Source organism: Rattus norvegicus, chromosome 1, assembly GCF_036323735.1.
Source record: "Rattus norvegicus strain BN/NHsdMcwi chromosome 1, GRCr8, whole genome shotgun sequence".
NCBI lineage: Eukaryota > Metazoa > Chordata > Mammalia > Rodentia > Muridae > Rattus > Rattus norvegicus.
The window spans coordinates 19993310-20005880 of record NC_086019.1 but is presented as its reverse complement, the minus strand read 5'-3'; the positions used below and the strand labels follow the sequence as shown (position 1 = coordinate 20005880).

Below are 12571 nucleotides of genomic sequence, written 5' to 3'. Positions count from 1 at the left end.
TTTCTTATATACATTTCAAGTGTTATTCCCTTTCCCGGTTTCCGGGCAAACATCCCCCTCCCCCCTCCCCTTCCTTATGGGTGTTCCCCTCCCAACCCTCCCCCCATTGCCGCCCTCCCCCCATAGTCTAGTTCACTGGGGGTTCAGTCTTAGCAGGACCCAGGGCTTCCCCTTCCACTGGTGCTCTTACTAGGATATTCATTGCTACCTATGGGGTCAGAGTCCAGGGTCAGTCCATGTATAGTATTTAGGTAGTGGCTTAGTCCCTGGAAGCTCTGGTTGCTTGACATTGTTGTACTTTTGGGGTCTCGAGCCCCTTCAAGCTCTTCCAGTTCTTTCTCTGATTCCTTCAACGGGGGACCTATTCTCAGTTCAGTGGTTTGCTGCTGGCATTCGCCTCTGTATTTGCTGTATTCTGGCTGTGTCTCTCAGGAGCGATCTAGATCCGACTCCTGTCGGTCTGCACTTCTTTGCTTCATCCATCTTGTTTAATTGGGTGGCTGTATATGTATGGGCCACATGTGGGGCAGGCTCCGAATGGGTGTTTCTTCAGTCTCTGTTTTAATCTTTGCCTCTCCCTTCCCTGCCAAGGGTATTCTTTTTCCTCATTTAAAGAAGGAGTGAAGCATTCACATTTTGATCATCCGTCTTGAGTTTCGTTTGTTCTAGGGATCTAGGGTAATTCAAGCATTTGGGCTAAAAGCCACTAATCAATGAGTGCATACCATGTATGTCTTTCTGTGATTGGGTTAGCTCACTCAGGATGATATTTTCCAGTTCCAACCATTTGCCTACGAATTTCATAAACTCATTGTTTTTGATAGCTGAGTAATATTCCATTGTGTAGATGTACCACATTTTCTGTGTCCATTCCTCTGTTGAAGGGCATCTGGGTTCTTTCCATTTTCTGGCTATTATAAATAAGGCTGCGATGAACATAGTGGAGCACGTGTCTCTTTTATATGTTGAGGCATCTTTTGGGTATATGCCCAAGAGAGGTATAGCTGGATCCTCAGGCAGTTCAATGTCCAATTTTCTGAGGAACCTCCAGACTGATTTCCAGAATGGTTTTACCAGTCTGCAATCCCACCAACAATGGAGGAGTGTTCCTCTTTCTCCACATCCTCACCAGCATCTGCTGTCACCTGAGTTTTTGATCTTAGCCATTCTCACTGGTGTGAGGTGAAATCTCAGGGTTGTTTTGATTTGCATTTCCCTTATGACTAAAGATGTTGAACATTTCTTTAGGTGTTTCTCAGCCATTCGGCATTCCTCAGCTGTGAATTCTTTGTTTAGCTCTGAACTCCATTTTTTTAATAGGGTTATTTGTTTCCCTGCGGTCTAACTTCTTGAGTTCTTTGTATATTTTGGATATAAGGCCTCTATCTGTTGTAGGATTGGTAAAGATCTTTTCCCAATCTGTTGGTTGCCGTTTTGTCCTAACCACAGTGACCTTTGCCTTACAGAAGCTTTGCAGTTTTATGAGATCCCATTTGTCGATTCTTGATCTTAGAGCATAAGCCATTGGTGTTTTGTTCAGGAAATTTTTTCCAGTGCCCATGTGTTCCAGATGCTTCCCTAGTTTTTCTTCTATTAGTTTGAGTGTGTCTGGTTTGATGTGGAGGTCGTTGATCCACTTGGACTTAAGCTTTGTACAGGGTGATAAGGATGGATCGATCTGCATTCTTCTACATGTTGCCCTCCAGTTGAACCAGCACCATTTGCTGAAAATGCTATCTTTTTTCCATTGGATGGTTTTGGCTCCTTTGTCAAAAATCAAGTGACCATAGGTGTGTGGGTTCATTTCTGGGTCTTCAATTCTACTCCATTGGTCTATCTGTCTGTCTCTGTACCAATACCATGCAGTTTTTATCACTATTGCTCTGTAATACTGCTTGAGTTCAGGGATAGTGATTCCCCCTGAAGTTCTTTTATTGTTGAGGATAGCTTTAGCTATCCTGGGTTTTTTGTTATTCCAGATGAATTTGCAAATTGTTCTGTCTAACTCTTTGAAGAATTGGATTGGCATTTTGATGGGGATTGCATTGAATCTGTAGATTGCTTTTGGTAAAATGGCCATTTTTACTATATTAATCCTGACAATCCATGAGCATGGGAGATCTTTCCATCTTCTGAGGTCTTCTTCAATTTCTTTCCTCAGTGTCTTGAAGTTCTTATTGTACAGATCTTTTACTTGCTTGGTTAAAGTCACACCGAGGTACTTTATATTATTTGGGTCTATTATGAAGGGTGTCGTTTCCCTAATTTCTTTCTCGGCTTGTTTCTCTTTTGTATAGAGGAAGGCAACTGATTTATTTGAGTTAATTTTATACCCAGCTACTTTGCTGAAGTTGTTTATCAGCTTTAGTAGTTCTCTGGTGGAACTTTTGGGATCACTTAAATATACTATCATGTCATCTGCAAATAGTGATATTTTGACCTCTTCTTTTCCGATCTGTATCCCCTTGATCTCCTTTTGTTGTCTGATTGCTCTGACTAGAACTTCAAGAACTATATTGAATAAGTAGGGAGAGAGTGGGCAGCCTTGTCTAGTCCCTGATTTTAGTGGGATTGCTTCAAGTTTCTCTCCATTTAGTTTAATGTTAGCAACTGGTTTGCTGTATATGGCTTTTACTATGTTTAGGTATGGGCCTTGAATTCCTATTCTATCCAGGACTTTTATCATGAAGGGGTGTTGAATTTTGTCAAATGCTTTCTCAGCATCTAATGAAATGATCATGTGGTTCTGTTCTTTCAGTTTGTTTATATAATGGATCACGTTGATGGTTTTCCGTATATTAAACCATCCCTGCATGCCTGGGATGAAGCCTACTTGACCATGGTGGATGATTGTTTTGATGTGCTCTTGGATTCGGTTTGCCAGAATTTTATTGAGTATTTTTGCATCGATATTCATAAGGGAAATTGGTCTGAAGTTCTCTTTCTTTGTTGTGTCTTTGTGTGGTTTAGGTATAAGAGTAATTGTGGCTTCGTAGAAGGAATTCGGTAGTGCTCCATCTGTTTCAATTTTGTGGAATAGTTTGGATAATATTGGTATGAGGTCTTCTATGAAGGTTTGATAGAATTCTGCACTAAACCCGTCTGGACCTGGGCTCTTTTTGGTTGGGAGACCTTTAGTGACTGCTTCTATTTCCTTAGGAGTTATGGGGTTGTTTAACTGGTCTATCTGTTCCTGATTTAACTTCGATACCTGGTATCTGTCTAGGAAATTGTCCATTTCCTGAAGATTTTCAAGTTTTGTTGAATATAGGTTTTTATAGTAAGATCTGATGATTTTTTGAATTTCCTCTGAATCTGTTGTTATGTCTCCCTTTTCATTTCTGATTTTGTTAATTTGGACGCACTCTCTGTGTCCTCTCGTTAGTCTGGCTAAGGGTTTATCTATCTTGTTGATTTTCTCAAAGAACCAACTTTTGGTTCTGTTGATTCTTTCTATGGTCCTTTTTGTTTCTACTTGGTTGATTTCAGCTCTGAGTTTGATTATTTCCTGCCTTCTACTCCTCCTGGGTGTATTTGCTTCTTTTTGTTCTAGAGCTTTTAGGTGTGCTGTCAAGCTGCTGACATATGCTCTTTCCTGTTTCTTTCTGCAGGCACTCAGCGCTATGAGTTTTCCTCTTAGCACAGCTTTCATTGTGTCCCATAAGTTTGGGTATGTTGTACCTTCATTTTCATTAAATTCTAAAAAGTTTTTAATTTCTTTCTTTATTTCTTCCTTGACCAGGTTATCATTGAGTAGAGCATTGTTCAATTTCCACGTATATGTGGGCATTCTTCCCTTATTGTTATTGAAGACCAGTTTTAGGCCGTGGTGGTCCGATAGCACGCATGGGATTATTTCTATCTTTCTGTACCTGTTGAGGCCCGTTTTTTGACCAACTATATGGTCAATTTTGGAGAAAGTACCATGAGGAGCTGAGAAGAAGGTATATCCTTTTGCTTTAGGATAGAATGTTCTATAAATATCTGTTAAGTCCATTTGGCTCATGACTTCTCTTAGTCTGTCGACATCACTGTTTAATTTCTGTTTCCATGATCTGTCCATTGATGAGAGTGGGGTGTTGAAATCTCCCACTATTATTGTGTGAGGTGCAATGTGTGTTTTGAGCTTTAGTAAGGTTTCTTTTACGTATGTAGGTGCCCTTGTATTTGGGGCATAGATATTTAGGATTGAGAGTTCATCCTTTGATGAATATGAAGTGTCCTTCCTTATCTTTTTTGATGACTTTTAGTTGGAAATTGATTTTATTTGATATTAGAATGGCTACTCCAGCTTGCTTCTTCTGACCATTTCCTTGGAAAGTTGTTTTCCAGCCTTTCACTCTGAGGTAGTGTCTGTCTTTGTCTCTGAGGTGTGTTTCCTGTAGGCAGCAGAATGCAGGGTCCTCGTTGCGTATCCAGTTTGTTAATCTATGTCTTTTTATTGGGGAGTTGAGGCCATTGATATTGAGAGATATTAAGGAATAGTGATTATTGCTTCCTGTTATATTCATATTTGGATGTGAGGTTATGTTTGTGTGCTTTCATTCTCTTTGTTTTGTTGCCAAGACGATTAGTTTCTTGCTTCTTCTAGGGTATAGCTTGCCTCCTTATGTTGGGCTTTACCATTTATTATCCTTTGTAGTGCTGGATTTGTAGAAAGATATTGTGTAAATTTGGTTTTGTCATGGAATATCTTGGTTTCTCCATCAATGTTAATTGAGAGTTTTGCTGGATACAGTAACCTGGGCTGGCATTTGTGTTCTCTTAGGGTCTGTATGACATCAGTCCAGGATCTTCTGGCCTTCATAGTTTCTGGCGAGAAGTCTGGTGTGATTCTGATAGGTCTCCCTTTATATGTTACTTGACCTTTTTCCCTTACTGCTTTTAATATTCTTTCTTTATTTTCTGCGTTTGGTGTTTTGACAATTATGTGACAGGAGGTGTTTCTTTTCTGGTTCAATCTATTTGGAGTTCTGTAGGCTTCTTGTATGTCTATGGGTATCTCTTTTTTTAGGTTAGGGAAGTTTTCTTCTATGATTTTGTTGAAGATATTTACTGGTCCTTTGAGCTGGGAGTCTTCACTCTCTTCTATACCTATTATCCTTAGGTTTGATCTTCTCATTGAGTCCTGGATTTCCTGTATGTTTTGGACCAGTAGCTTTTTCTGCTTTACATTATCTTTGACAGTTGAGTCAATGATTTCTATGGAATCTTCTGCTCCTGAGATTCTCTCTTCCATCTCTTGTATTCTGTTGGTGAAGCTTGTATCTGCAGCTCCTTGTCTCTTCTTTTGGTTTTCTATATCTAGGGTTGTTTCCATGTGTTCTTTCTTGATTGCTTCTATTTCCATTTTTAATTCCTTCAACTGTTTGATTGTGTTTTCCTGGAATTCTTTCAGGGATTTTTGTGTCTCCTCTCTATGGGCTTCTACTTGTTTATTTATGTTTTCCTGGAATTCTTTCAGGGAGTTTTGCGATTCTTTCAGGCGTTTTTGCGATTCCTCCCTGTAGGCTTCTACTTGTTCTCTAAGGGAGTTCTTCACGTCTTTCTTGAAGTCCTCCAGCATCATGATCAAAAATGATTTTGAAACTAGATCTTGCTTTTCTGGTGTGTTTGGATATTTCATGTTTGTTTTGATGGAAGAATTGGGCTCCGATGGTGCCATGTAGTCTTGGTTTCTGTTGCTTGGGTTCCTGCGCTTGCCTCTCGCCATCAGATTATCTCTAGTGTTACTTTGTTCTGCTATTTCTGACAGTGGCTAGACTGTCCTATAAGCCTGTGTGTCAGGAGTGCTGTAGACCTGTTTGCCTCTCTTTCAGTCAGTTATGGGGACAGAGTGTTCTGCTTTCGGGCGTGTAGTTTTTCCTCTCTACAGGTCTTCAGCTGTTCCTGTGGGCCTGTGTCTTGAGTTCACCAGGCAGCTTTCTTGCAGCAGAAAAGTTGGTCTTACCTGTGGTCCCGAGGCTCAAGTTCGCTCGTGGGGTGCTGCTCCCGGGCTCTCTGCAGCGGCAGCAACCAGGAATACTTGTGCCGCCGTTTCCGGGAGCTTCAGTGCACCAGGGTTCCAGATGGTCTTTGGCTTTTTCCTCTGGCATCTGAGATGTGTGTGCAGAGAGCAGTCTCTTCTGGTTTCCCAGGCTTGTCTGCCTCTCTGAAAGTTCAGCTCTCCCTCCCACGGGATTTGGGTGCAGAGAACTGTTTATCCGGTCTGTTTCCTTCAGGTTCTGGTGGTGTCTCAGGCAGGGGTCCTGCCGCTCCTGGGCCCTCCCCCACGGGAGCCCAGAGGCCTTATACAGCTTCCTCTTGGGCCAGGGATGTGGGCAGGGGTGAGCAGTGTTGGTGGTCTCTTCCGCTCTGCAGCCTCAGGAGTGCCCACCTGACCAGGGGGTTGGGTCTCTCTCTCACAGGGTCTGGGGGAAGAGAGCTGCTGCGGGCCGGGATCCGCGGGTGTGGGACTTCCCTTGTTTAACGTTTTTATGAGTCATAAAATTATATGTATATCAACCTAATATTTTTAAATAACTGTATGGATGTATGGTCTACTTTTAGTCAATCTCTGATAAATATGAATACATCAATAATTGCTATCAATACATATGTTTTACATATCTATTAACTGGGGTTCTGTAAAACTTTCTCAAGCTAAACGAAGTCAAGGAAAGTTTAATAGAAACTAGTTTAGATGTTGTTATAATTTTATTTTTAATTGTGATTATATTTTAATTCAGTAGATTTTGCATAAAACAGATCAGTCTCCTTAATGGGGGGAGCCTTATGCTAAGAGTTGGAGCAATATTTGTCCATGCAAAAATAAACAATTTCATCTTTTTTTTCAAGAGGAAAGACTGAGGTCCATTATGAAGAGCTTTTCCATCTTCCTCTAGAGTCAAGATGGCAGCCTCCTTTCTGGGCTTCCACCCTGCTGGGCTGACCCCCAGATCCAGCACTTGCCAGATTTCACAAATTCATGAGTTAATTCTTTATAATCTCTTTCTGGAGTTGGACATGAGCCATGTTTTGGTCGAGAAGGATTACTTATGCAGTGGTGCTGCCCACCATACGGGCTAGTATGCGGCCAAAGGCATTGCGTTTTGTGTGAACTCATGGGGCTGCTGGCGTGAGCAAATGCCTAACACTGCATTTCTCAGGACAATAAATGTTACGAATCTATGCCAAGGTCTAACCAGTTCTATTTCTCTGGAGAAATCTAGTGTTATTATTTTTATGCATTTATGAACATTTTCAATATTATATCTAATAAAGTTTATACTTTATAAAGGTTGGGGGTGGTCAGCTATTTCACTCTCTTTCCCCAAATCCAAGAACCATAAAAATTTCAAACTGCCCACTTGTTTTGTTTTCCTCTCACCTCAAATATTTTAGTCCTTCCTTTTATAATCTGTGCATTACTAATAGTTATCATTATGTCTTTTCATCACATTTCCTTAGATTTATACACAGCTGTTATTTTTGTTTCTCTATGTGTCTTTAGTTCTCATTCTCATTTTGTGCAAGTTTAGTTAGTGAAGTGAATTCGTCACGCGTGGACTTCCCCTTGCTTGTCTGCCAGATTATGCTGTAACAGTTTGTTTCTCAGACATTTGAACCTAAACAAGAAAAATGTTCCTTGGAGTTCCTGCAGATTTTTGTTCTCCTTATATTAGTAAAGGACCACTGGCAAGTCCCTTACAAAAGCCTCTTCACTTATATATCAGGACACAAATTGACTTTTAAGGCATTTTATATGGACATTTTCTATAAAGGCTTCACATTTTCTTCTATTTGTATAAATCTCATGTATTGTTCATAGCATTTTAAAAAGATTTATTTATTTATACATTTTATTTATATTTGTATTTTGCTTGTATGTACATTTGAACACCAGAAGAGGGTATTGGATCTCATGGGATTACCACAGATGGCTGTGAGCCACCATGTTAGTGCTGACAGTTGAACTCACGACCTCTTGAAGAGCAACCATTGCCCATAACCACTGAACAATCTCTCAAGCTTTGATTGTATTATTCTTTACTATCCTTGATTACTGTTTCGATGAGACAATGCAAATATTTCAAATTGCTCAGACTTTCCTGTATTTTATGTTTATCATAGAAATGCTTGGGAAATACCCTGCAGAAGACTTTTAGAATCACATCTCCCAAGCTATATGAGTTAGTGCAGAAATGAACACCTTGGTGTTGAAGAACTTAGAAGACTGTTCTAGGTCTTGGAACTGAAGGCTAGTGTCATGGTTATGTATCAAACTGTCTTGACATTTGTGTCCAGATAGAACTTTGTCACTGGGTTTATCCAGGAGGATGCTTTGAAATCACAGTAAAGAAGACACACTACTTATGAAAGGCTATGCATGGATTATTACCATGACTGGAGATAAAAATCATTCAGATATATGTATAACCTAGAACTTCAAATCTCTAAAATATTAGTCCCACACATATTTTGAACAATGACAAAAAGAGAGGAGATCTTTAGCTCAAAAATATAGTCTATAGATTTTAGAAACACATGCTCTGATGTGTTTTATAAAAGTGTACTTGACAGTTGAACTTCATATACAATCAACACAATGGTGACTGAAAGTAGAAGTGTTCATTTCAGGATATATTTCAAAGCTGATTCCATGTGGACTAATAGTGATTACAGTTTTGTTTAGAGCCATCTATTTGTTTAATTTTGTGAGCTGCAACAAAAATCTGCTTGAGAGTGAGCAGTGAGCTCTGAACTTGGACAATATTAAGTAGACTTGACTGCTGTGACTATAGATAGGGAATATTTTAGCTGAAGTTTTATGAAATTTTCAGTAACGAGTCTGAATTCAAATAATTATTCCAATTTACTAGGTTTTTCATATCTCACTTAAGTTTGAAAATTAATTTTAAAAGATTTGACTAGCTATCCCCTAGAGCTAACCAAAGAGCTCCACAGAACTGATAAAGAAAATGTGGTCCTTATACACAAAGGAAAATTTTCAGACACAAAGAAGAATGAAGCTAAGTTGTTAGTGAGAAAATGGAGCTAATGGTATTGAATGAATCATGCCAGTGCCAGAAAAACAAATATTGTATGTTTTCCTCGATTTTCAGCATCTGGGTTTTTTTTTTAATAGTGATATAAATCATGTATGTATATGTGAAGTTGAAGTTGAATTGAGATTGTCTTGAAACGAAGAACACACATGGGAGACAGGAGGATTGAGAAGTAGGAGGGATGGGGATGGGGGACAGGTTGAGTGTTTCAACTTTCATTGTTTCATGGTTCAACTTTCATTGTTAGCACAAGGTTCCCCCAGTTTCTCACCAGTTTTGTAGCCTCGTGAGCAAGCTCTTTGGCTTCTCTGGCCACTTTCTCAGCTTCATCGATGTAGTCTTTAATATTACTGTAAGCTCTGAAGGCCGCCGTGGCATTGAAGGAGATGTTCTTAGCCTCATCCAGGATTCTGTCAGATTAGACCGAGAAAAGAACTTTAGAGGAATTAGCACTCAAATAAAGAACAGTCAAGCCATAACAAATCCAGCTTCAAAGGGATCATGGCCAGTATACCCAGAATAATTCTAAACCCTAGTGAGGTGTCTATGGATTGTACTGTGCTGTACTGTTCCATTGAAACTTAACATTCCTCAAGGCTTGTTGTGAAGGATAGCCAACATTTCTTTAAAAATTTACATTCATTTAGTTTCTCTCTCTTCTTCCCATTGTCCCCCTTCTCTCTTCTTGTGTGTGTGTGTGTGTGTGTGTGTGTGTGTGTGTGTGTGTATTTGTGTTTCTCTGTGTGTATACAGACAAAGATATATGCACATGTGTATAGCTCGATGGGAGTCAGTTCTCTCCTACCGTTTGGGTTTTACAGACTGAACTCACGTTATTAGGGATTGAATTCAGGCTTGGTGGCAAACATCTTCACCCACTGAGCCACCTTGGTAGCCCCCACCAATATATCTTAAACATCTCAATAGCCTGCAAAGGCTCGTGCAACTATGTGACCAGGCAAATATGTTCGGGGCAACTGTACTTCCTGTTATTTGTGAAGCAAAATACAGTTTCCAGAGCACTTGTATGCCATTAATCAAATGAATTTTACAATGCCTTCAGAGTAGGCAGACTTCCCAGAGAGCATAAAAAGATCACAGAAAAATCGAACCATGACTAACACATCCCTAATGGGATATCTGGAACCTGGGTCTGCCGATTACTGGCCACTAATTCATCTACTACCCTTTGCTCTAGACTGGGAAAAGTTTGTGGGGAAAAAAAACTAATTGTGCATGGGTTGCCAAGTTTTTAAATAGTAATTCTTTCTTCCTACATCAATGATTATCAAAGACGATCTTGCATATAGTGCATATTAAATAGATTTATTTTGGAAAATTATTCCTAGGATGACTAGCTCTTGTGATTTTGTTTTGTTGTGTTTGTTTTATTGCTGTTGCTTTTTTTTTCTTTTTTCTTTTTTTTTCTTTTTTGTGCCAGTCACAAAAGCATAAAGCGGTGGTTCTCAATCTGTGGGTCATGACTCTTTTGGGACAGGGTGTCAAATTATCCTTTCTTAGGGGGGGTCACATAGTAGATATTTACACTGTGCATATCAGATATTTATATTATGGTTCATAACAGTAGCAAAATTATAGTTATGAAGTAGCAATGAAATAATTTTATGGTTGGGTCTACCACAAATATGAGAAACTGTATTAAAGGGTCACAGCATTAGGAAGGTTGAGGACCACTGAACCAGGGCAAGTAAATCACACCTAAAATGCAGTCTAATGAACAAACCCTGTTCTCCAGCTTCCTTTCCCTGACTCATGAGATAATCCCCACTATAGGGAACCGTTATTTATTTCATTTCTTTTTCTTTTTGGCAGGTTTTCTTATAGCCCAGGCTGGCTGTGAGTACACTGCAGTTGAGGCTAGCCTTGAACTTGTATCCCCCATAACCACTTTTCAAGTGCTAGGGTCACAGGTGTGCACCATCAGCTTTGGAAGAGACTGCAGAATCATACAGGAGAAAGGAGACCGGAAGGTACTGCATTAGGCTATACTTTCCAAGGAGACTTTCAAACAACGAAATGGTTAGGCTCCATTAGAAATGTAAAATTAAAATTTGCAGCAGAATGAGTTCATGTATTATTTAAAATGCTAATCAGACAACCCCTGTGCTTTCTAATGGAGAACAGTAACAGTATTGTTTGAGTAGCCTGAGGCTGTTCATTTTCTAACCAGGCGTTGCTGAATTCACTTTTAGCTGGGACTGGTGATGCTTTCTCAGGAGTTCTTTGCCTCCATTCTCCTAATTAGGATCTTCCATAGAAAAGCCATGCGGCTCTTTTGTTCATAATTACAGAAATCAAGACTTGAAAGTGATTTTCCACCCTTTCTGCTTGTCTAAACTTTTGGATGAGTGTCAAGCTAGGCAGACACTTCCAACAATAAATGCCTTACCCATCAAGCACAGCAGACGAGTCGTTCAGCTGAGCAGCGTGGCTCTCAGCCTGGAACACCTTCTCAGCAAGCCTTCTGTCCTTTATTTCCTGGGCGAGGTCATCTATTTTGTCACTCAGCTCCTCAGACATTGGTGGCAACTTAGTTTTAATGTCTTCAACATACTGATACAGAGAGAAAAGAGACAGCATCAAGAGCAGTCCAGGCCTCTTTGAACTTGTTAATTTCTCTAGGAAATACAATTGCACATGGCTAGGTTTTTGCCTTTAGAAAACTATTAATCTACCAGCAAAGAAAGTAGAGAATAAAAACTGTTACTTAATAGAAAAACACAGAATTGCATGAAGCCAATTTACACTGGAATGTCTATTATTTTTGGTAAGGTTACTTCCTAGTAACAAACGAACAGGCGATGGTCATTAGGACCTTTTTGTGTCCCTATTCTTGCACATCACGGTGCATGAGACACAATGTCAAAGCTTTGTTACAGATTTGTATTTCCTTTTTAACTACTGTTATATGGGATAATGACAGATGGTAAGTATTTGCTTAAGGACAAGGAATGACCTGGCCACAACACTTAAAAAAAAAAAACCAAACCAAACCAAGACAAACAAACAAACAAAAAACCAAGTACCCTAAAGGCCAGTTCTAGTAAGAGAACTATTGCCAGTAGATGGGTGTGTCCACAACATTATATTTCAATAATATATTCTCACACAAAAACAAACTGAGGTTCTTGTTTCTGTTGCTGAGTTCCATTGGCAGCGTATGAGGGAACTGTGCTGTTATCATCTCTTGATTCCAACCTGTATTGAATACTCACATCTATGACTGAGGTAATTTCGCCCGCGAGTCGGTTGGCTTCATCAAGTATGTCATTGCCTTCCTTTAAAGTGTTCTCTATTTGTCGCTTGCTACCTTCAATAGCCTCCTTCTTTGTCTGTGGCATGTGAAGAAAAAGGTTACAACAGTGGGTCAAATCCTTCTCTTGTGTATTCTTACTTCTGAGTTGTCTGAACAAATGGTTTGCAAACACAGTGTATGATACTGACTGTTAGGCTAGACAACAACAGTAAAACTTACCCGGTCAACTCTCTTAAGAATTCTTCAA

General features: G+C 39.6%; 1 protein-coding gene across 8 annotated transcripts in view; it reads right to left on the bottom strand.

The window, feature by feature from the left end:
- Lama2 (laminin subunit alpha 2) overlaps nucleotides 1-12571 on the bottom strand; it is a 647931-nt gene that overhangs the window by 134176 nt on the left and 501184 nt on the right. For all 8 annotated transcript variants that reach the window (XM_063264627.1, XM_063264628.1, XM_063264630.1 and 5 more), the window contains 3 exons: nucleotides 12284-12400; nucleotides 11458-11621; nucleotides 9319-9457 (listed from right to left, as the gene is read on the bottom strand). In XM_063264627.1, the coding sequence (XP_063120697.1) occupies nucleotides 9319-9457; nucleotides 11458-11621; nucleotides 12284-12400 (420 nt within the window). The remainder of the gene's footprint in view (nucleotides 1-9318; nucleotides 9458-11457; nucleotides 11622-12283; nucleotides 12401-12571) is intronic.